The following is a 25,608-nucleotide window of genomic DNA, read 5'->3' on the forward strand; positions in this document are numbered from 1 at the left end:
TCTCCTCTTCCAAGAGTTCCCTGGAATGGATCAAAAGGCTTCAAAAGACTTGGCACCAAGGGAACTTCTAGGCAACGTCTACACAGCACAAAATGAAATGGAGACTTGGCATCTTCCTAAAGAATTAGGGCTGTGTTGACTACTGCAAAAAGGGGGCCATAGCTAGCCTTTTGGGACCTGAAAGGGCAAAATAATACACAAAGCTCCATATTTTTCCTTTACGCGGATCTATATATTAACTTTTCATACAACGCCAACAAAAACTCCTTGCCTTTGGTGTGGTTGGGCAATGACTAAACATCTAGGCTGGGCCATGTATTAAGCTAGACGTGGGGGGTACAAATGGCTGAATCTCCCACATGAGTAAGGCAAAGGCCTGCCTGGAGTCTGAATTGAGAAGTAACCTTCCCAAACTTCTACCTTCTTTCTTTTTTTTTTTTTTTTTTCACACCAAATCAACTTTGCCTGCAAAGTTTTGCTTTTCTTGAGGCTGAGTCAAGATGAACTAGCGTTTGTGGGTGGAGTGGTTATTTGAGAGCACACCATTCTTGACAAGGGGTCTTTCTATGTAAAGCAGAAGCGTTTTTGTTTTGCCTTTGAGTTGGGGTGAGTGCAAAGAATTGACTTGTTTTTCCTCCAAAGTTAAAAGAGCAAACCCAGAGACTACCAAAAATGTTGGCTTTGTTTATCATTTCCAAGTTGAAATAAAGCATAATGTGAATACTCAGTGCTCTATCTTTCCCTGATTAAAGTGATCCTGCCCTTTGAATTGCTACACAGGATACTGTTCTGTACGGCTCACTCACAGGGCTGTAATAAGTCACAACAGCTTGGCACCTCGCCCAACAAAACACAAACTCTCCTGAAGTCTTGAGCTTTCCCATGGCAACATCACAGTCATCAACACAGCAAACAATCACTCCAATCCTTACTCCCGCTCCCCTTTTCTAACAGCGAAGGGTATCATTGCAGCCAGTCTCCTAGAACTGTGCTAATTATCATCTTTGAAAGGAGATAGTGACAGAGATCAAGTTGCCTTCAGTGCAGAACTTAAAATGAGATCAAAGGCAGGATAGCTACAGGAGCACATGGAAGTTTTACCTATACTTTCACTTTAAAAGAAAAGAGAGAAGCTGTATGTAAAGTATATCCCTTAAGGATTAATGTGCTTTGCTGCCCTGATTACCAAGTGGCTCTGGCTCGTCCTGCAACCTTCATACAAAACTCCCATTCACATTAGCCCAGGTTCTCTCGACAGCGGAGAGGGGGGAAATGCCATCTTAAAGCTGCAACTCCGACACATTCCTGAAACTGAAAAATTGGAACTGTTTTCAAACCTCAGCTGCTTTCTCCAGCGGAATGCTCATTCTTGCTCAGATGGGAAGACCGCCTAGAGCAGGGTGGCAGCTCCCTATAGCAGATTAAAGCAGCGCCACTTCCTTTATGACCGCCTCTTTTCAGATTCAAATAACATCCTTGGAGGGGACAATCTCTTCTCATAAAAAGTGTCTGGGCTCCCACAAATCCCCTACAATGATAATCTCTCCTTGTGTATTCATTTGATTTTCAGGCGACGGATGTCCCATGAGAGTTCAGGAGCAGAACTAATACCAAACCCAAGGGAATGAATGGTCTGTGACTCATGGGTGGATATCACTTTATTGGGGGGTGGGGAAGGCAAGGAAGAGAGTCCTAGCTTCATGTGGTTTTGAATGCTGATTGTTCCACTCTGAATTACAGTGAAGCCCTGCACATGTACATAGAAGATTTTATAATTCTAGACTCAAACCTGAAACAGTGCTATAGATTACATTTGGGATCCCACAAACCTCAGAATTAGAACAAAAATTTCAGAGGAAGTTTCATTTCAGCACAGCTACAATTTGGGGGGTTAGTCCACGTAATAAAGAATATAAAACACTAATGACAAAGTATGGAAGTAATTATACCAAGATATTTCAATGATATCCTAAACCAGGAAGGGAAAAAAATCCAGTGATTTGCTAAACAATAGCAGAATTCTGAAAAGTAACTGAAGCCTTTTGAACATACATATGGGTGACTGCTGTGTGTTATTCAAGACTCTACATGTATTTAAATACTATCCCCCCCAAATCTATTCTAGTGACAATTTAAATAATTATGATATTACTCTAAATTCTGGCGTCACCTTTTCACTTGCTATAGACTCCATTATGTTTTATTCTCTATTCAATCATTTCCAAAACCCCTCAATCTAATGAGGTAATTTTTATCAGTAAGAAACCTATCACAGGGGGGCTTCCCTGGTGGCGCAGAGGTTAAGAATCCGCCTGCTAATGCAGGGGACATGGGTTCAAGCCCTGGTCCGGGAAGATCTCACATGCCGCTGAGCAACTAAGCCCATGCGCCACAACTACTGAAGCCCGCACGCCTAGACCCCGGGCTCCACAACAAGAGAAGCCACTGCAATGAGAAGCCCGCGCACCGCAACAAAGAGTAGCCCCCTCTCACCGCAACTAGAGAAAGCCCACGAAGCAATGAAGACCCAACACAGCCAAAAATAAATAAATTAAATTAATTTTTTTTAAAAAGTAAAAAAAAAAAAAAAGAAAGAAACCTATCACAGATATAAAGTATTGAGCTAAAAAAGAAAAGAGGTATGAATCAGAGTCGCTCTATCATCCCAGAATGCACTTTCCAAAATTATTTCCATGGCTAATTCCTACTCCTCTATGTCTTAGCTTAAATTTAAAGAAAGTTGGACTCCATGGTCAATAATCACTTGCTATTATCGTACTTTTTGTTGTGTTTGCTTGTTTTTAATCTATTTCCCTACTAGAATCTAGCCCTTGAAGTCAAGTATCATGTACCTAAACTGGTGTCTTGAATACAATGGATATTGAGCAAATATTGGTTGAATGAATGAAACCTTCCTTTATACACAGTGAACAACACATGTGCTATATACTTTCTGCTCTGCATACTCCTGTCCAAATGTAAAAGTCTGCAACATAAAGAAATAAAATAGAACAAAAATAATTCACTGGTTAAGTTCAGCAAAACAAAGAGCTAAAGAGAAAGAAAAAAAGAGAATCAAGTGTCCTTGGTGGAGTTAGCTGGCAATGTCTTCATCAGTATGCCTTGAAATTTCTGGATGAATGTTTTTGGGTTTTTGGAGAGAATGAACTCCCACTGAAATGAGTAATCCATTGTGTCTGACATCATACTGAGATCTGGAATGCTATTGTATTTTACTGTGAAGGGCTTGACAATGCATTCACACTCAGAGACCAAAGTCTCAAAACTGCCCTTCAGTTTAACCCTATAGATGTGGTTTTGTAAAAAGACTGCAGTAACTGCATAATTTAAGTTTATCACACATTATTCTGCTCATAATTACGAGTGACTCATTCTCACCTACAACCATGGAATCTGTACAAAGAGAGGCATACAACCCAGTATCAAGATTACTGAGACCGTCATGGATGACGATGATGATGGTGATGATGGTGGTGACAGTGGTGATGATGGTGATAATGGGGATGACGGCATCCAACCTACTACTGGGCACTACAGCTACACCTTCTCACTTAGTCCTCACACCAGCCCTGTTAGGCAGGTTCAATTACATCACCATTTGATAGAGGGGGAATCAATGCCTTAGAATGAAATAATTTCCCTCAATTTGCTCAGTTAATAAATGGTAGAGCTTGGATTCTACTGCCCAAGGCCTTAACTATTATCATATTACATGTCCCAAATGGATGATTTTCAAGACTCTTAATTTCTAACATTTACATGATGACAGATAGGGAGAACACTTGTTTCTTGCTCCTTTAAAAACTAGTGTCACATTTGGAGCCAAGAAGTTATAACAGTTTATGCTGTGATTATGTCAAAAAGGAAATTTTATTATAGATATATAGAGAACTGATATGTAAAGGAGACTACTCCAAAGAAAACAGCCAAAACTGTTATTGTGTCAGAAGTTTAAAGTTTTTTTTAATTAACTAAGTAATCTAAAAATCAGTATGTGGAAAGTCAAAGTCACTTAGAAGGGATGAAAATATTGAAACAACCTTTTAGATTCATTCTGCCTAAGAATTCATCAGGGTTTCCACCATCTCAACAACATCATTACCTTAGGGGTAACTAGAGTATGTCAAATTTCACCCCAGTGTGACCTGAAACTGCCAGGAGCATGAAATCCCTGGGATCATCTTTCAAGTTACCACACTGTTGCCCACGAGTTAAAAAATTTCAGTACATGGAAGAAAAATAAACATTAAAACCCTATTCAGAGAGCGTGGCTTCTTGGATACATTTTCTAAAAAACAAATTATTAAAGCAAGAAACATGTAAGCCTTTTCTTCCTAGTCTTAGGTTGGCAATACCAGTGATTAGAAGACACTTTCTCATAGGTAACAGAAAGCACTGGATTAAAGAGTCTTGACACTGGTTGACTCTTCATTCTGCCTAAATCAGTCCAAACCAAGTCATTACACCTCTCTGGGCCTGTTTCCTCATGTGTAAAAAGAGGAGATATCTTCGGCTCTTCTGATTCCACAGGGTTGTGCTAGGATCAAAGGAGAAACTGCTTTATAAGCTATAACCTGCTGTGCAAATGCACAGAATGCTTATAACACATATTTTTACAACATCATTTATGCAAATGTTGATGAGTGCATTAACCATAAGCCAGAAAAGTAGCAACAGATAGCCCAAGAAGCATGTAACAATAGTAATGGCCAACACTTAGGACTATGTCTAGGCACTAGGCTAAGCACTTTACATATTTCATCTCATTTAACTCTCACAGTAACCTGTTATGAGTTATTCTTCCATTTTATACATAAGGACACTGTAGCTCAAAGAGGTTAAGTAATTTGTTCAAGAGTTCACATAAAATCCAGGTCTGAATAGCTCTTCACCACTCTACTACAAATACTATGTTTATTTACATTGACTGGAGTTTGAGAAATCATGTAAGCCCATTCCTGGCATGCAACAGAACAGTACATAAAACAAAAGAAGAGGCTGAAGAGCGGGCAGAAAGAGAAGACGCTAGATAGTCACAACCCACTTTAATTCCATTTTTCAAAATCATTAGGAACACTTATTACCTAAGATGTCTCTGCAGAACATCTTATAAAACCAAATTGTGATTTCTGAAATAGCTCCAACCTTGAATGTTAGCCATTGCTGTGATATGAATGCACAACTTGCAACCTGCCTCCCATGGGGATGGCAGCAGTGGTAGCAAAGGGACATCACTCCAGGGCTGGTGCTACAGATGGCTAGAGACTGTTCAACCTAGATTGGATTCTCATAGCTGAGGCCAGCAAAGACCTCTCTTCCTGATTTTCCAAGTTCCATGCTGAAGTTCAAAATATAGTCTTACACGTAGAAATGGTGCTATAGGAAAATGCATGCCAAGTTATACACAGTGTGATTACAAGCTTTGGGGATCTAACTTTCTTATAATAGGGGGACTACCTCTGTGTGATGTTGAGTTTCACTCTGAGATGGGCAATTGAAAGTTACCTGCATTTGCTTTTCTAAGTGATTTTTCCCAGATCCTTCATATGCTTTTTATCAGGAGGTCTTTTACTTCTATTGCTGTAGTATTTGATTTTAAGAACAAAGATATCTTTTCTTGCCAGGGTAGTATGTAACCATAAAAAAGGAGGTTACTGACACCAGATGAAGGCCTATGTAACTAGAATGAGTGAATGGCCCGTATTTCTCCATCAAGTTCATCATCTCACAAAGGAAAAGTTCAAAGCAAAAGACAGGCTGTCTCAGGCCAAGTCCTTAAGGGCATTTTCTTTTTCAATCATCCAGTGAGAATCCAGAAAGGTGGGCTTTTTGTGTATGAGAAGTGACTGCAATTCAATATTAGGGACCTTAACAACATCACTGGATTCATCTTTAAAACTGATTTATCAGAGACTGCATTGACAATGGCAGGCCTAGAGAGCTCGCCCAGAGGATGTACAATTTGTGTTTCAAAATTCAGTCACTCTTCAAACTAAGTAGGCTGATCTGAACAATAGTTGCTAAAGTATATTCCAAAATGAATTTCCCTATAGGAGATCATCAGGGAGAGAGAGGAAAGTAATACTCAGGCCATCTACCTTATTTTTTTTATTGTGGTAAAATATATGTAACAAAAAATTTACCATTTTATTTATTTACTTTTTCTGATATGCTAAATTTTTAATTTAAAAAAACTTTTTAAATTTTTTAATTGAAGTACAGTTGATTTAAAATGTTGTGTTAGTGGGCTTCCCTGGTGGCGCAGTGGTTGAGAATCTGCCTGCCAATGCAGGGGACACGGGTTCGAGCCCTGGTCTGGGAAGATCCCACATGCCGCGGAGCAACTAGGCCCGTGAGCCACAATTACTGAGCCTGCGCGTCTGGAGCCTGTGCTCCGCAACAAGAGAGGCCGCGATAGTGAGAGGCCCGCGCACCGCGATGAAGAGTGGCCCCCACTTGCCGCAACTAGAGAAAGCCCTCGCACAGAAACGAAGACCCAACACAGCCATAAATAAATAAATAAATAAATAAATAAATAAATAATTCCCATTTAAAAAAAAAAAGTTGTGTTAGTTTCATGTGTACAGCAAAGTGATATAGATATATATACATATATATGTATATATATGCATATATATTCTTTTTCAGATTCTTTTAACTTACCATTTTAATTCTTTACCATTTTAATCATTTTTAAGTGTACAGCTCTGTGGCGTTAAATACATTCATATTGTTGTAGAACCATCAACACTGTCCATCTCCAGTCAGGCCATTTATGTTTTACCTGTTGTGAAAATTAGCCTTTGAGTACTTTCTTATCAGGAATTAATTTCAGCTAGTTAGGTACTATATTGTGACAGCGAAATAAATAGTTAAGTTGGAATCTGAACGGGTCCATCCTGTTAGTAAAGATCTATGAAGTCATATCTCCTCTTTCATTAGAGTAACAACTATATCCCTTATTTCTCCAAAAAAGTATAGCAGTGGCACCTGATAAAATAATAATTTTTAAGATAGTGGGTGCTTGGAGGCATTAGACTTTGCTAAAAACTTTAAATACATCAACTCAGTAAGCTTTGCAACATTTAACCATCATTATTATCCGCATTTACATGTGAAGGAAACTGAGATACAGAGGTTAGGGAACCTGTCAAGTTCCCACAACTAGCAAGGTGTAGAGGTGGGGTTCATACCCCAAACCGTCTGACTCCTGAGACTAACAGTCTAACTCTAAGTGGCTCACAAAGTTCCCTGCAGCATCTGCATCACCTGGGAAGCTGTTAGAAATGCAGATCCTCAGGCCCCACCCCGAGCTGCTGAATCAGAAACTCAGTGGGGAGGGGAGAGCAGCCATCAGAGGTCTAACAAGCTCTCCCAGGGACTGGGGGGCTCACTGAGGTTTAAGAACCATTGCTGTAACCACTGCCTCACTGCATTTCCCTTTTTTCAAGCTCCTTTCCTCGTCTGCCAAGTCCCACCACAAGTTCCAGCCAGAGTCTCCCATTTTCGTGCCCCACTTAAGCCTAGCCTCCCAGAAATTGCCCCATTCTTCAAACTGACTTCTCTCCTTCCTCTTTTCTAGTCTGTCTTCCTCCCATTAAATACCCCTCTCTCCTGCCACTGGTTTCTGCTATTATTTCATAGAAGAGCAATCCTAATGAACAAACCCTATGAGGCTTTGGTTCATCCATTCACTTAATAAATATTTACAGTGCCCTATAATATTTTCAGTGCTTTCAGGAAGTAATCCAGGTATTTGGGATGCATTTACGAATAAAAGACAACGATCCCTGTCCTCATGTAGGTTCTCATACGTTATTGAAAATGCAGCTATTTGGGCCCTATACCAGACATCTGGATTTCCTAGGTTTGAGACAGGACCCTAGAATCTGCATTTTATCAAGCACGCCAGGTGAGTCTGACTCCTGAATCAGGTAATCTGTATAGCCTGAAAACATTCTCTGCAGTAGTTTGATTAGGAGCACACAGTAATTTACCTGTTTTTTCTAGATTTTTCTTTGCTTGTTTTCTTCCCACAGTGGGGTCTTTGGGAGCAGGGGTGGGATATGAAAAAGGAAAGGAAAAAACTCGAGGCACACTGAAGCAGAACTTTTTCAAGAAGGGAAACTTTCTAAGGTCTCCTGGGACTATTGTGCAGAGGAGATCTCAGCTCAGCTTGAACCCTGGCTGATGAGATTTAAAGATGACAACATAAAGAGGCCAAGAGGCAAAGGTGGCCTCATAGCCCGTGCCCTGCCAGCCAGGCCAAATAGCTGCTGGTTAGACACATGTGACCTGCTGGGCCCTGACACAGGCCACGTTTTTGGATTTTTCCATAGTCAGCACCTTTAACTCTGAGTGGTAGTTTGGAATCATTTTCAAGCCATCTTGATATCCCCCTCTTTCTTAATAAGAACAGGACCAGTTTGTTTAACATTTCCTCATACCACAGACTTTTTTCACGAGGCCTCACCCTCTCCCAGACAATAACAGCATCCTTCCCGTGGGTTGGCGACCAGTGCCGTATCTGAGAGGTATAATGAGTCTTCTGCACAGCGGCATTGTCACCGCCTTCTCTTTGTTTCAACTCCTTCTGCTGAGATAACCTAAAACACAGGGAAAATATTTCAACTTTTTTCTCCCTTTTCCAAGATGCCTCCGAAATTCCTGCCCGGTGTCAAGGACTGTTCCTTTATTCTGTTGAGAAGATAATGGAGACTCACTTTGTACCCAGAATAAACATGAGGCACCAAACGGTTCACAGGGGAAGTTGCCATGGGAGTGGCAGGGGCAGGCAAGGCTCTATCCCAGCCCGCTACAGTCCAGACTGTAGGCCAGAGGACAAATGAAGTCAGCAATCTCAGCTGCAACTGGGTGTCACAGCAGCCAGTGAGGAATTGTGTTCTTACAATGTACAAGACCAAACATTTGTCCTACTCAAAACAACAGGTACCAACTCTAGAGGTTCTATCAAGGTACACAAGAGGCACTAGGAAGCTTCTGAGATATACAGTATGGGGTCCCTAATCTAATTCCAGCAACCTGGGTCATTTCCTTCAGTTCTAAAGAATATACTAAAAAAGAGCTTCTCAACCAGACAGGTTTTGCCCCCAAGGACAACTGGCAACTTCTGACCATGCTCACGGTATAGTACCATGGGTACAGAAAGTGCTTAATAAATATTTATTGAAAGGATAAGGGACTAAATGGTATCAAGAATGTTTTGTGGGACAACATGGTTGTCCTTACTGTAAACCTCAAAGATTAGAAATAATATCCACAAACACTCCCTAAATAATACATTCTGGTCACCTATAAAATATATTTACGTTTCATCTAATCTGTTTTACATTTCTCTTTTCATTCAGCCTACTACCTCTTGCGATTAGACTTCCCACAAGTTTACTACGTATTATATAAAATAGAACTACCTTTTATTTATTCTAATGCTAGCTCTTTTAAACTTTAACATTTAATCTAGTCCTTGTGTCCCAGGATCTTGTGAATGGTTTCCACACTTCTATTGCTTTCATACACTCGTTAAAGATTTTGTCTCCTTAGAATCAGAGTGTTTTAGTGTTCTTGGTTTGTCCTCAGATAGCATTCACTCACCCACTGTGACAAGTCAGAATGCCCTACTCCCCTCCTTCCTGGTACCCAGAAGGCCCAACAGAGAAGGAAGCAATCTGGCATGTCCCTGAGGACACCTGGCCCAAAGTCTCCCTATCACCCTGTGCTGGGCTGTGCATCTCACCCTAACTGTCAGAATGCACAAAGGGGCTGGTTGTGAGGAAGTTGTGGAGACCCTGATCCTGTTGATGCATGCTTCAGTTTTATGTAACCCAACCTCAGAACTCATTTCTTCCCAGTGGTCAGATCAGCAGTTAGACTGAGCCATGAAGGTAGCCAAAAGCACTAGTACACTGTGATGCACACATATTCTATCACATGGGCCCAGCCTTGCTCTCATTTGGGCAATATGTAGGCCTGTGATTTCTCTGAAAAACAGAATGAAAGAATCTATGATTCCTTGAATTTCAGTTTGGGTGACTGAGTCACTTGTTGCACACTCCTGCATTGCCTTCCACGGAATATTCTAGAAGGATGACTTTGTTTGGAAAACAGAAGCAGCTATTCCCAATAATCCTTCTTCATACCCTAGCAAGTCAGAGTATATGTTTGCTCATTCAACAAGAGACCAAACACTGGTGGGTACCACAGATACACTGGTGAAGAAGAGAGCATCCTCTAAAGAGGATGATGGACCAGAATGGGAAAAAAATAAGTAAATTTTAAAAATACAATATAACTTGTAATGAGTGCTGCAAAGAAAACAAAGAAGGGCAAAAATATGGAATAACAGGAGAGAAACCTCTTTAGAAGGTAAATAATAGTAAGACTATTATTTAAGTAGAGATCTAAAAATTAAGTGGGAGCCAGTCAGGTAACAAATTAGAGAAATCACACAAGAAAGGGCTCCATGGAAGGAAAGACCCTGACTCATTTGGGGAGATAAGTGCTGCACATGTAGCTGGAGCGCCTTAAGCAAGGGCAAGGGTGGCTTGAGAAATCAGTAGGAAGCAGCCTGTGCAGGACTTCCAAGCTTGGGTAAAAAGTTTGGATTTTATTTTAAATGCAACAGGAAGCCACTAAAGACTTTTAAGGAGGGGTATGATGTGAACAATCTTACATAGTAAGAACGTAACTTGTGTTGCCATGTGTGTACTAAAACGGACATAGGTTCGTTGGCTGTTGCAGCAGTTGAGGGTAGAGAAGGTACTAACCTGGTCCAAGATGGTGACCAGACAGGGGATTCAAGCTACGTCTTGGAGGAATCGAGAAAATGACCCAACAGACAGAGAAGGTCAGAGAGTCAGATGACTCCTCTGTTGTTTGGGCTCCAAGCGTCCTCCCCACCCCGGTGGGCAGTCACATTTCAGGGTTAAGCACTCCGCCTCTTGGCATTCGTTATCTTCCCAAGCCCTCTGGTTTTACTTGTCCTTCAGCTTCAGGCCTGCATTCCACAGATATTCCTGGGTGTCCTGTTCCTGCTTGCATTCTTAAATGGTGCTTGTGGAAAGTAGTAAATTGTTCCATCCAGGTCACAAAGGAAGCCAGCAGATTTCCCACAGAATGGAAGGCACACCTTTGCAAATCTCTGCTTTTGTGCCTTCCAAAGCACCCAGAAAGGCACAGCACCGATAGCTCTAAAATAATTATGGTTCAATGTCTTCAAAGCTAAAAGAATGTGTTTCCTATCTGACCTCCACGAATGCCTAAAATGTTTAAGCCAAGGTGATTTCAAAACCTTCTAAGACTTGGAGTTACCCCAAAGACTGTGTCTCCAAATGTGGCTTGAGAACCTTCTGGAAAGATCCCACTTCAGAGCTCCTGAATTTCTGCTGGCGGAGCCCAGCAATTTAACACACTCCCCAGTGACTGCTATACGCAGTAATGTTGAGAACTGAAGCCCTGGAAGCTGCAAATATCTTCTCCTAATAAAAACAATGTGATGTTCTACATTGATTAACTTAGAAAACTGGTGGAGTTTGGGGAAAAAAAATGTTTCCTGGGACCTTCTTTTTCTGCTTGTTTTTTTTTTTTTTAATTGTTCAAAGTGCTAGGTGATTTACATACATTCACAGGTTGGTATTATTTTCATTTTTTCTATGAATACGCTGGGATAGGTTAAAAAATACCATCCGTTGAGGTCACAGTGTCAGGGTCAGGATTCAAACTCAGGACTGCCTGACTTCACACATCTGTTCCTTGCCCCCCCCAGCCCTCTCCACCCTGGTGTGTCCTCAGTCTTCAGAATTCCTTTCCTCTTAAGCTAATCCAGAGCCCATGACTGCCTGGAAATTGGTCACATTTGTTCACGTCTTTCAATGGTTGAGGGGATTATGTATCACCTATGCATAGATTTCCTGCCCAATGAAGGCAAGGGGAAATTAGGCGGGGGGGGGGGGGGGGGGGTGGGGGGGGGTGGGGGGTGGCATGTAAAATGCACAGAGTTCCAAATTACCGGGTATCTCCAAGAATCATACTGCACCTCCCTCCACTACAATACACCTAGCTGCTCAATCTGTATATTCTTTCTGGGGCTGGCAGTTACACGGGTCCTTTCCTTCTCACTGCCAGTTTCTCTGATGGCACTGCTAGAGGAAGGAAAGCGAGAAAGGAGCTGAGGGCGGGGCCACAGGCTTCCCAGCCTTGGAAAGGCGGCCACCTCTGTGACAGGAAGCAGCTGCCTGCTCAGTGCTCAGCCAAGAAAAAGCAGGGGCTTCCTAGCTCAGGTGCCCAAGACTGACGGAGTGAGAGAGAAACCCCTGAGCACATGAGTCTTTCTTCTCCAGGTTCCTTTGCTGACAGATGACTTATTAGTAAAGTATATTCAACAGAAACAGCATCAGTAGGAAACCAGCAGGTGGATACTGAAAACACTTCTACATTTCTAAATGGTAAGCTCCTGATGATAAATCAAAGGCTTTAACACAGTTTATGAAGCCCAGATTGAGTTATTCTTCCCACTTAATACACACTAGCAGCAGCCATAGCTCTGGGAGTAAAGTTATGATACCTCTTATTGTCTTGGATGGTTTAGTTTGGGTTGAACTAGTGGGTCATTTCTGATAGCACCTTCGGTAATGAGTCTGTGAGCAGTACACAGATGCAGTCAGAAAGAAGAAAAGGCAGATAAAACTGAGTGATATCTATGTCCCAAATCTTACGATAAGGGCTTTCAGTCAACTCCAAGAAAGGTGCTATTGTTAGCACCATCTTAAAGATGACAAAACTGAGACTCAGATGAGTCAAACAACACACCCAAGGTAACACAGTAAGAAAGCAGAAGAGTATGACTCAATTCTGGGAGGGTCTCCCAAACTTAATTCTTAAGTAATGTACTCTATTTCCCTTAATTCTTAAGTAATGTACTTTACTTCCTCACTTAGCTATCAAAGACAGAGAAGCCATCATTTAAGACAGTGAGTTAATAAAAGAATGTAATCACTAGAGAGATTATATTGTTACTACATCTTTCAAAAAGTCTACCCTTATTCTGGCAGATAAAGAAAATAGCTACCCCTGTTTCAGTTGAAGCTGGTCAAATGCAAGTCAGCCTGCAACAATGGTTTGAGGTCCAGGTACTTACCGTAATCACCTGGGCCCTGATCCATGGAATTTGTGACATGCAAAGCAGAATATAAAACAGAATGTAAGACTCACAAGGGTGAGGATCTTTCTTTTATTCCCTGATGTATCCTAAGTGCCTAGAACAGTGCCTGGTATATAGCTGGTACTCAATAAATACAAGTGAAATGAATGAATGGTCTAATTTTAGAATAGTCAGTGGTATAACCTTCCTTAATATCATAGTAGAGGACATGGTAACCTGGGCTATGGGCTAATGTTTACTCATTAATATATTAAGTAGCCTCCAAGTTGGCTCCCAACAATACCCACTTCCTAGTATTCACATCCTGTGCAGTCCCCTCCCACACTGCATCAGGGTTGGCCTATGTTGCCAACAGAATATGGCGCAAACAAAAGCGTGTCACTTCTGAGATTAGGTTGTAAAAGACTGTGGCTTCTGTGTTGGTTTTCTCCCTCTTGGATCACTGTCTCTGGGGGAAGCCAGCTGCTGTGGCCTGAGAACACAAGCAGCCTATGGAGAGGCCAAGGAGGCAAGGAACTAAGGCCTCTGGCCAACAGCCAGCAAGGAATTGAGTCTTGCCAACAACCATGTGAGTGAACTTAGAAGCAGATCCTCCATCTTCAGTCAAGCCTTGAGGTGACCGCAACCTTACGAGAGACCCTGAGCTAGCACTCCCCAATTCCTAACCCTTGAAACTGCATGAAATAGGATATGTTTACTGTTTTCAGCTGCTAAGTTTTGGGGTGATTTGTTATGCATCAATAGATAACTGATACAATTAACGAATCTTTTCATCTCATTAACATGGAATCTAACTTTTGAACAAAAATCCATGCTAAAAAATTCTTACAGAGAATTCTAAGAGTTCAGTTCTGCAAATTCTTCTCCCTCCTGAAAGTTTTAAAGGCATAAGTATGTGCCCTTCTGATCCACGATGGCCTCTTTTTCTTCGTTACTCACAGAACAGTTATGCACATATGTAGCTACAGGAGGGTACAGATGTGGTATTACGGTTGTGCTTATTCTGAAGGAGGTCCAGGTCAGGGGGTAGTACACGCCTCCCTCAAGGGAGGGACGAGATATTCTTACAAATTTTAGGAAAAATCTTCCTGCTGATATTAAATTAATTTTGATTCTATTTTAATTTTTTAAGATCTTACATTCAATAGTGGAAGAAATACAACCCATAAAACAAAACAATTTGATACTTTTCAGGTTGTAATAAGTACCGCGAAGTCAATGAGCACATCACAGCTCATACGTAGAAGGTTGGCCCTGAGAGAACTGGTTGAGATTTTTCTGAATTCAGCAAAGTACCTAGAGCAGTACTTCGCTCAAATGGTTGTGAAAAAAAAAACCCAAAAAACATTTATCAATGAGAATCACCAGATCATACTGCAGAAGCTACAGAGAGCTTTCCAGGATGGTTCAGGGAGATAAGAGACATGCAAACTAGGCAATGATGCTTTTTCCACTAAAGGGGTGTTATAAATTAGGATATATCTATGAAGTACTTGCAGCTCAAGAAGGGGAAAATGGAATGAAGTGGAATTAACTCCTTGTTATATTCATTGGCTTATGTCACCTGTCAATTAATGCCCCACTGCAAACCTAATAATAAAGTACAATCAAAGGTCTGATGACACACTGGGAAGCTAGGAGAAGGGAGTCATTATGAAAGGTACCACTTAGAGCATCACCATAGCCCCAAAGCAGCTCTGGGCAGTTGACCGAAGAGTATAATTCTAAGCTAATTCCCTATATATTCCCAAGGGTATACCCAAGCTCATGGCAACTCAACAAGGAAGCACATTTCATTGACTCTGGAGATGACCCTGGTGAACATCCTGTCCTATCCCTGAGCAGATCTAACTGACAGGAGCAGAGAGGACCAGGCCCACTGTGAGGCTGGCTGTGCTTCTGTCCTCTCCACCTACTAACCTTCTTCTGGCATGGAGACATTCTCTTGTGAATTTCTGGATTTATAAACGGTCAGTCTTCCATTCCTTATTACCTTAAAAAGATGGAGACAGGAGGAGCTTGTGAGTTGTGTGTGTGTGTGTTATACTGAATGAATGTCCATCAGGACCAGAAGGTTCTTGTCTTTGAAAGCACTGGAAAAGGAGAGTGATTTAAAAGTCAGAGGGCTTCCCTGCTGGCGCAGTGGTTGAGAATCTGCCTGCCAATGCAGGGGACACGGGTTCGAGCCCTGGTCTGGGAAGATCCCACATGCCGCGGAGCAACTAGGCCCGTGAGCCACAATTACTGAGCCTGCGCGTCTGGAGCCTGTGCTCCGCAACAAGAGAGGCCGCGATAGTGAGAGGCCCGTGCGCCGCGATGAAGAGTGGCCCCCACTTGCCACAACTAGAGAAAGCCCTCGCACAGAAACGAAGACCCAACACAGCCATAAATAAATAAATAAATAAATAAATAAATAAATAAACAAACCCAAAGTTAAAAAAAAAAAATTTATAAAAGTCAGAGCAGGAAGCATGGCTGTAAGACGACGTATTACATGACAAGGACCAAGGAAGCCAATGTCCTCGGACATTGTGGAATCCACGTGCTGTCAGTGTAGGTGTTCATCTGCCTGGGATGTGGGGAGGACAGAACATCTACAGGCAGCCTGAGGGGTAAGAACAACACTGAGGAAAGGTGCCTTCCAACAGGATCTGCGCGGAAAAGATGCACTCATCAGCTAGCCAGATTTCCAGGCCGAAGCGCTTCCACAGCTTACGGCTGCCCACTGGGCTCGTGACCCGTGAAACACACACGCTCCCGTGTGCGTTTATTCTCTCCCCCTCATAAATGCGGCCAATCTTGGAAGCACAGTTGCCCTCCCCTGTTGCAAAAAGGTTTGAAGAAAGGCTAACCCCTCGTGGAATGCTGGTATTTCTCTTGTGATGGAGCACAAGAATTGGCCTAACATTACTTTTAGAATCTTCGATCACAAGAGGAAGATGTCAAAGTTTAACCCCTCCTTTTGAACATTTAAATTCCCGAAGATCCTGCTTTACGGCTCTAAGTCACAATCTCCTCGAAAGATTAATGTGTGTTTTGTTATACTTGCCGAAATTCCTTCCAGAGATAAAAGGAATAAACATATTTGTGATACTCCTTCCTTCATCAAATTTCTAGATATGACTTTTTAAGGCCCCCAGACATCAATGGCCCTTGTATGTACGGGCACACCGACAAGAGTTTGGGATATTATTTATATTCTCCTAATGGGACCAGTAAAGTCCATTAGGAGAATTTAGAGTGTGCAGGAAATATGTGTATAGAAAGCTTTTATTCTAAATATAGAAAATTTTAAGGACATAAGCAATTTACTCAGTGTATTGGACTGCCTTTTTTTGAGTTGTTCTGGTCAATCATGTTAACATGTGTAGCAACCATTATTCCCTCCATGCAAGTTTGACAGGCATTTGTCAAAGTAAAATGACCTAGCAGTTCCATTGCTTCCTCCCCTCAAATTACCAATATGACTGGACCATCAAATTAGTGACTAAATGCCAAATTTTCTTTTTTTAGATAGCGCATAGTTTTGAGTTAGACGAGTGGAAAAACAGTCCCAAAGTCTGAGCTTTTTTTTTTTTTTTTTATAACAACTTTTCAACAGTTAAACCACTTTTGGTAAATATGAGTAAAGAAAGCGAGCTCCCAGTCACAGCACATGTTTACAACTAAGTTAAAGCCTCTTAAAAATAGGGTGTTTGATGGTCCACTGCCAAAATACGAACTCTAGCAGCCTGGAGTGCACAGCTAATAATAAAGAGTCAGTGTTACTATGAAAAATCCCCGAGACGAAGCGCCAATCCAGCTTTACCCTTTTCATCATGAAGTTCCCCACAATGACACAGAGACACATAAACTTGGAGTTAGAGGTCAAGGTGGGAGGGAAGGGAGGCTCCAAATGGTGAGAGGTCACTTAAAAACAAAGGAAAACATCGCTGGACCGGGGCTCAGAACATACTGCAAAACAGAACAAAGAGTTCAGCTGCTACCTGAGGACTGCCGGCCTTTCGGAAAGACGAAAATGTTTAGATAGATAACAAAAGTCCAAGCTAAAGGAACTATGTTAGGCATGAAGAAAGCTGCATGTGCTCGCTGTTCAGGTTCCTGAAACTAGAGCAAACAATAACACAAACAAAAGGAAACATCAGATATCCTAGAACTGGCTGCTCTGTGTAGACTGAAGAATCACACTAGCTTAGTTTCACTGGATTCTTCTTCCCACCACCACAAGCCTCGGCTTCAGGTTCTTTGGCCCTTGGAATCCTTAAAGAATCTGACAAAGCTATGGAAGAGGTCCACATGGAAAATGCGTGTACGCCATCACCCAAAATTCTACATTAAATTCAGGGAGTTCACAAACTCAAGATGCTACATCCCTTATCTTCTAGGGTCAAAGGAAGTTATTGATAAAATGAAATTACTTTCCAAGAGACCACAGAACCACTCCATTCCTGAAGCCTACTATGGGCTGAACATAATAGCTCAACACAAATTGGCTATTTAAAAAGGTTTTAGGGCTTCCCTGGTGGCGCAGTGGTTAAGAGTCTGCCTGCTGATGCAGGGGACACGGGTTCGAGCCCTGGTCTGGGAAGATCCCACATGCCGCGGAGCAGCTGGGCCCGTGAGCCACAACTACTGAGCCTGCGCGTCTGGAGCTTGTGCTCCGCAACAAGGGAGGCCGCGATAGTGAGAGGCCCGCACACCGCGATGAAGAGTGGCCCCCGCTTGCCGCAACTGGAGAAAGCCCTCGCACAGAAATGAAGACCCAACACAGCCATAAATAAAAAAATAAAAATTAAAAAAAATTAAAAAAAAAAAAAAAAAAAAAAAAGAACCTCCAGGTTTGGATTCCTCAATCCTGAAGATGTCAGCAATGAACCACCATGGCCTTCTTTCCCACTGAGCTTGGATATTGCCTTAGAATCCTCTATGCAGCCCTCCAGGTGACTGCTACCAACCTCTCCAGCATGCAAATTGAAACATATTTGTCACTCACAGATCCTACATGTTCAAGCACTTTCTACTCTTAAAAAACAGGAGAATGGCAACTGAACTGTCTCAAAGAATAATCTGTGGCCTGTAGGCGTTCATTCAGAATTCTATCTGCATTTTACACAACGAGTTAGTTCTAATTGTTATTCACATTCAAATGTCTTGTTGCACACGGCCTCCAAACTCAGGCCTGAATCATGTGTGAGCTAGAGTCTGACATTGCCTATAATTACCTTCTCCTAGATGCAGTTGGAAACCATGACTAGATACATGGCAGTAGCATAATCCACTCCGTTCAAACCCCGACTCCACGTGCATGAATGAGTGTCCTGGCCTATCCCTTTATTTCATGCCTCAACCTCCTCATCTGTCTAATGGAAATAAGATCATACCTACCTATTTCATCATGTGATTATGAGGAAACATGGGTTAGTACTCAAAGAAACACTTAGAAGAGTGCCTGCTATGTTAAACACTTAATAAACGTGATTAAAAAATGTTGAACCAAACGAATACCTTAAAGATCAATGTTTCACACTTGGTGCATGGTACATTTAGTCACAGAAATATAAAAGGTTGGGTCCTTTAAAAATGCATGCTCTCCACAGTTTAGTTTAACAAACATTTACCAAATGCTTGCTTACAAGATATCTGACTCTATTGTAATAGTGGAAATACAAAGATAAATAAGGCACTTCTCCACCTTGAAGCAAAACTCCTAACAATTATGAACTCCTATATTTTCTCCAGGTAGTGAGAAGACACCCACCAACATAAAATACACATTCAACCTGGATCTGAGTGTATTCAAAATCACTGTTCAGCAAAGAGCTGCAGGTCTCTCCCTTAAGCCCCATCTAAGATCTGCATCCAAAATAAGCAACAGCAAGGAGAAAAACTTAGACCAGTCTTGGTTTTAGAGATGAATCTGCTTCTTTGATTCAAGTTTCTCTTCATAACCACCTTGGAGCCCTCTCTCCCCAGACCTGCGGGTTGACTCACTAGACTCATAAGAAATAAAGGTAGCAAAGTGTAGGCTTTCATAAATTAAAAAAGTTTTCTCACCTAGACTTGTATTCTTACAAATTAATGAATTTTAAAAAAGAAAAAAAAAAAAGACTCGTTTTCCAGCCTCCCTTATTCTAGATTTGATGTGCCTTGGGTGTCTGACATCCTCATTCCATTCATGATTGCCATTCTTTCTAGCCGAGTCATTGCTTCAAAATATGTGTGGGTGTGCTTCTGGGAGCTCAAGACAGTCAATGTCCTCATCTTAGATGCAAATTCAGTGGTGCATTTGGGGCCCAGCTACTCCACTCTGCCAGCTGTGAGCCTTGCAGAGCCCAGGGGTCAGGACGGCTCTGCTCACTAGTGGGGTTAGTACAGGCCAGTTCGAGCCTCTTAGCAGTCTCTAAAATGGGTATAATAATACCCCAGAGAACAAACGGAGATAACTTGTGTATACACATTCGATAAACTGCAAATTTGCTATTCAAAAGTAAGATATTATTAGCATTTCTCAGCTGCTCCGACTTTGTTTCTCCTAATTAGAATAAAAAAGCTACAGTCACCTTATTTACAGCACAGGGTTCCTGTGAGGACTACATGGGCTTTGTACATGTAGGATGACATTATGATGACTATTGCAAACGCCAGTTACCGCTTCTGCCTGCCTCCTGAGAGCCTGCTATGCCTCTACCTCCTTATGGTCCTGGTGCAAATTTCCTGACCATCTCTTTCCTGTTTCTACGGCTAAAGGCAGGTGACAGTCATCTTTTCCTCAAAAGGAGCCTTTCAGCCATTTCTCCTTAATTCTCAAACCTCAGTGACTTCTAACAAAATGATCACAATAGCTCCAAGGAACAGAAGGTACTGACATGGCCACCCTCCTCTTTAGAAGCATCAGAACCAGCATCTTACACACACTGGCCAAAGCAGCACACGGCCTGGACCGGGAGGACCACTATGCCAGCAGCTGTCCAGGCTCACAGCAGGCACTGGCAAAGGAGCCCATCTTTGAGCTCTGAGGGTAACTGTTTGTTTAGGGTTATCACTTTCCACTTCCCAGAGTGTTTGCCTCCTTTTAATCAACCCAAATCAATCTCCCATCAGCCACCTTCAGGAACAAAGAGCTATGCATTACTGTATCACTAGTTAAATTGATCTCATTCCTTTATTTGTTTGTTTACTCTCTGTCCCTACGCCCCTCCCCATTAAAATATAAACTCCATCCAACAGGAGCCTTGTCTTTCCTGTGTGGTCCAAGGGCCTGACACAGGACCCAGCATACAGTAGGCACTCGACATGTATAACTTCTATCTTATCATCCTTTTCCTTACACCAATATTTTTTACTTATGAGATACTGGGCTTTCGAATTTCAATCTGGGAACAATCTTAAGAGATTGTCATGCCCCTGTATCTTTCAAATAATTGTAGCACTGGAACCATGTTTTCAATCACACTAAGGCATATATCTATATTCCATATGTATATCTATAGATATACCTTTATATATATTATATATAATATGCACATATGCCTTAGTGTAATTAAAAACTAGTGTTTATATATATATGTTATATATGCTTTATATATCTCTTACTAAGTTTATAATCATATGTCTGTATTACAAATATATGTGCATATATTATATAATATATATAATTATGTATACATATATACATAATATATACATTATATACATAATATATACACATATATACATAATATACCCATAATTAAACAGGAGGTGGAGACCTTGGAGGCCCATTACATGTTCCTCCATCTCTCTTTCCTACTTTCATCCCTGAAGGACTCATAAGATATCTCTAGCTTAAAAGCCATTAATCTAGTCATTCACTCAACAAACATTTACTGTGGATCCAAAATGTTCCAGGAACTTCTCGGGGCTGGGATACATGTGGTGCACAAGACTGACAAGGTCCCTGGTCTCATGGAGCTTACATCCCAGTGGGGAAAGATAGGAAATGCACAAATAAATAAGGAATCAACATAAACTCAGTGATAAAACTTACGAAGGCAACAAAACCTCTATAAAGGGGTAAAGTGATAGGGGAAGACGAGAGAAAAAGAGATCAATCATGCATGTCTACATTAGTCAGAGCAGCCAGGGAGGTCTCTCAAAGGAGGTGATATATGAGCCAAATCCTGTGTGTCAAGAATAATCCAGCCAAGCAAAGTGCTGAGGAATCCAAACATTTGGGGTTGCAGATGGAGACACTAAGAAACAAAGGAGGACTGACTGGTCCCAAGGTCACCCTGTTAGTTAGCAGCTAAGCTTGGACCAGAATGGAGGTCTCCTGTCACTCCACACTTAACCACTGGGATACAATGTTCTCTTTCCTACTTTCTGCAATTTGGCATACTCCTGTCTTCTGGAGCAACTGTCTTTAAAACGGATCTTTCCCATACTCTTTAACACATTTCCTCCCTTTTATTTTCTCTGTAAACTCACCAATATAATCAATTTGTGTCTCTATTTACTAATAATACTTTACTATATATACTAAAAATAACCATGGTAAACAAAGCGTGTGTGTAAGTGCATGTGTGCATATGTAATGGGAATCTGGGGCACATTTTCTAAGCAAAAGTAAGACCCATTCTATTGGAAAAGAAAGGCAACACGACTTCCTTTATTTTAGTATTTTTAAAAAGAAAAGCCATGTTGTAAAACATAATATCAAGCATTTTCATCTAAAAATCAAAAAAATCTTAGAAGAAAAGCTAAAGAGTTTAGAAGTTACTAGGGAAAATGTCACCATCTCTCTGGCTCTAATCTAACAGTGAAGCTGAGTGTTTCTACCCTTTGAAACAAAATAAATGACAACCACAACCAAATGCCCCTTTTGGCTTCCTGCTAGTTATCTTGCTTTGTGAAAGAAAATGCACTGGGCTGGCCTGGAGCCTAAGATGTGATCCACAGACCCCCAAGATTCTGGGAGTCATAAAGATGCAATTTGAAGATCTGCGCTCTAACTAAATCAAGAGATAGGGAAGGAAGGGATTGTGCTATCAAAGAAATTTTCTAGATTGAATATTTGGTTGGGTAAATTTTCCTTTGTTGATTTGGAGCAGATCCTGTGCATTTCTTTTTTCCAGTTCTATTAAATCCTTAAACAGATCTGAGTTTTAAGGGCTTAGGGCTGCCCTTGGGAAATAGGTGATTACACTCTCTGTTTAGGGTTTCAGTGATAAGGGGGGGGGGCGCGGAAAAGAGGTAGTGGATTGAATTCCCCTCCTCCAGGCCAATTTCTCAGTGACTCTCTTTTGTAGTTCCCGTTTAAAGCGGAAACACGTTTAAAAAATGAAGTGGTGGCGCATATAAAACCCCATCCGTTAATCTGCACTTTCCAATTGTTATATGTATATGAAAGAGAGACAAACAGATGGAGAGACCGATGTACACAGCTAAAAGACTAGTCAATTCCTGAGGAAGGAAGGCTCTACAAGAATATTTTTCTTTTTGGTTTATATTTTATATTTCATGTAATTATTTCACTGGGGGACTGGATTGGAAAACTTCTTTACCCACAAAAATGTTGCAAGTGTAGTTGGGAGATCTGGGGAAAAGAAAATCAGTGCTTCCCCCCAAAGTCACTTTAATGAATCAAACTCTAGTCCTACAACTGTTTTTCTCATACTGGAACCCTAAACCCCATCAAATAGGGTCAGATATGGAGTGATTTGCTCATTACTTCTAGGAAGGGTGCTAAGCAATTAACATGGCTGTGCCCTCGCCCTCCGCCCCAGCTAGCTAGACCTTGTTTCCAAGATTACTTCAGACCCTCCTCACTAGCACTTCCTCTAAAAGACAAAACAAAACATTCCCACTCTTGTCACATCTCCTTCTTTCCATTCTTCCTAGCAGATATATTTAAGTCGAGATTGAAGGCTGAAAAACAGAAGCAAAATATCAGGGAACTTATTCAAAGTGTATCAACCCAAAGGGGGCCTCAGAGGTGGGCCAAACCACTCACCAAGTGCCCCTCATTGTTTTTCCAAGAAGGAAAGTAAGCACCAGGGAGGTAAAAGAATTTGACTAAGTTGCTACTAGTTGGTATCAGTGGGAGCATTGGGATCTTCAACATCCAGTTCCCAGGCCAGTATTCTCATATTATCACTAATAAGTATTTGAAGTATAATATAGTATCACTATATCGCTCCCTCTTTATTTGTTTATTCATTTATTGTGAAGTGTAAAATGGAAAAAATGAGGCCCTTAGAGTAATCTGCTACCAAAAAAAACACACAAACAAAAACAATAACAGGGATAGATGTTAGAAAGTCTGCTCTCCAAGACAGAATATGCTTACTTTCCCCCAGATGCCGTACTCGCTAGCAAAGTCTTCTGTGACCTAGAAGATCGAAGGCAATTACATTGCCCATATATATTTGCTATGCTGTTTGACTCTCCCAAGGGCAGCATAACAGTACAAGGGGAGTGACATCTTTATGAGGTTAACCCTTTTCTACTTTAAGGGTAGACTACCGAAGGCAGCCGTGTTCCCTGGAGCATAACAGGAATGCTGGAAATTTGGTAGTTAGGAGGAATGACAGCACCAGGCCATCATGCAGGAGGGAAAACATAAATTGTTCAGAGGAACAGTGAGCTGGGGAAGTCTATGAGAACACTGATGCCATGAAGTGAAAGTGAGATGATAAAGGTGGCGGGGCGGGGCGGGGGGGGGGGTGGTTGAATTATAACACAGCGAGAAGAGACAAAGGACAAAGCAAGGAAACTAATGTTTGTTAAGCTCCACCATGTGCCAGACAACACGCTAGGTTCTTTTATGTATTATCTCATATAATGCTCACAACATTTTAAGATAGTTTCTACCATCACGAAAAGCAGAAAATGAGTCTTCAAAGATGTTAGGTAACCAGTCCTGAGGTAACACACCTAAAGAGGTGGAACTGTCTTCTACGCTAAGGTTTTCTGGCTCTGATTCAGTCAACCTCTGCTAAGCTAAAACTATGCACTATTTCCCATGATCCTCTAGGTCGGCTCGGCAGTTGCTCTGCTGATTCCACCTGAACTCACTCACTCGTCTGGCTCCGCTGAGTTGGAGGATTGGCTGGTCCAAGGTGGCCTCGCTCTTGTGTTGGCAGTTGGTGCTGGTTAGAGGCACGGGTTCCTTGGTTCTCAACATGTGGACATCCATCCTCCAGTTGGCTAGACCAGCTTCATTATATTGTGGTCTCAGTGTCCCAAGAGGGCTTTTTTATTTAACCATTTTACTGAGGTATGATTGACATATAAAGAGCTGTATGTATTTAATGTATACAACTCAATGAGTTTGGGGATAAGTATACACCCAGAAAATCAGCACCACCATCAAGGCCAAAAACATATCTGTCACTTCCCAAAGTTTTCTCCTGTCCTCTTTATTTTTATTTACTTACTTGTTTGTTCGTTTATGGGAGAACACTTAAGAGTTACCCTTAACAAATTTTACATCTAAGAGAGCTTCTTAAAGCCCATTCTCAGAAGTAGCACAATGCCATTTCTGTCATACACTTTTGGTTAAAACAAGTCGCAAGGCTACTCAAGGTTCACTGGGGAGAAATAGCAACCACTTTTCAATGGGAGGAGTGGTAAAGTCACATTACAAAGGGGCGTGTGGGATGGAAGGAACCGTGATCATTTAAAAGACAACTTACTCCAATAAAGATGTTAAAAAATAAATAAAATTAATTCTTTTTTTAAACTTTGGGTTTATTTATTTATTTATTTATTTATTTATTTATTTATGGCTGTGTTGGGTCTTCGTTTCTGTGCGAGGGCTTTCTCTAGTTGTGGCAAGTGGGGTCCACTCTTCATCGCGGTGCGCGGGCCTCTCACTATCGCGGCTTCTCTTGTTGTGGAGCATGGGTTCCAGACGCGCAGGCTCAGTAATTGTGGCTCACGGGCCTAGTTGCTCCGCGGCATGTGGGATCTTCCCAGACCAGGGCTCGAACCCGTGTCCCCTGCATTGGCAGGCAGATTCTCAACCACTGCGCCACCAGGGAAGCCCCAAAATTAAATTAAAATATATAAAAAACAGCCTACCATAGGCTCTAAACTCCATGCTCCTTCTACTATCAAAACTAATATAAATCCTACATTGTCCTTAACTGTTCTTTTTATAGATTTATTAAAAAGGACTACTTTTTATAACCTGGAACAGATGTCAGAAAACTTGGGTTCTAGTTCTACCTCTATTGCTATGGGAACTTGGAGTGTTTGTTTGCTTTTAAATGGGGTTTAATTTTTTCACCTATGAGAAACAGGTTTGATCTGTTTTCTCTCTAAGGGTTCATGAGACTGTATAAATTGATAGAATAGTGCCTATTTTTAGATCAATATGAACTAGCCCTCTTAGGGGATGGGCAGGACGGAGATGAGAAGGTCAGAAA

General features: G+C 41.4%; 1 protein-coding gene across 3 annotated transcripts in view; it reads right to left on the reverse strand.

Annotated features, from left to right (window-relative positions):
• MAML2 (mastermind like transcriptional coactivator 2) overlaps positions 1-25,608 on the reverse strand; it is a 371,615-nt gene that overhangs the window by 334,707 nt on the left and 11,300 nt on the right. The window contains exon 1 of one of the 3 annotated variants that reach the window (XM_057552298.1): positions 1,338-1,382. The exons of the other annotated variants lie outside the window; for them this stretch is intronic. Within the exon in view, the coding sequence (XP_057408281.1) occupies positions 1,338-1,367 (30 nt within the window). The 5' untranslated portion in view covers positions 1,368-1,382. Of the gene's footprint in view, positions 1-1,337; positions 1,383-25,608 lie in introns of those variants that run through there. 3 annotated transcript variants of the gene reach the window in all.

Source organism: Balaenoptera acutorostrata, chromosome 9 (assembly GCF_949987535.1).
Source record: "Balaenoptera acutorostrata chromosome 9, mBalAcu1.1, whole genome shotgun sequence".
NCBI lineage: Eukaryota > Metazoa > Chordata > Mammalia > Artiodactyla > Balaenopteridae > Balaenoptera > Balaenoptera acutorostrata.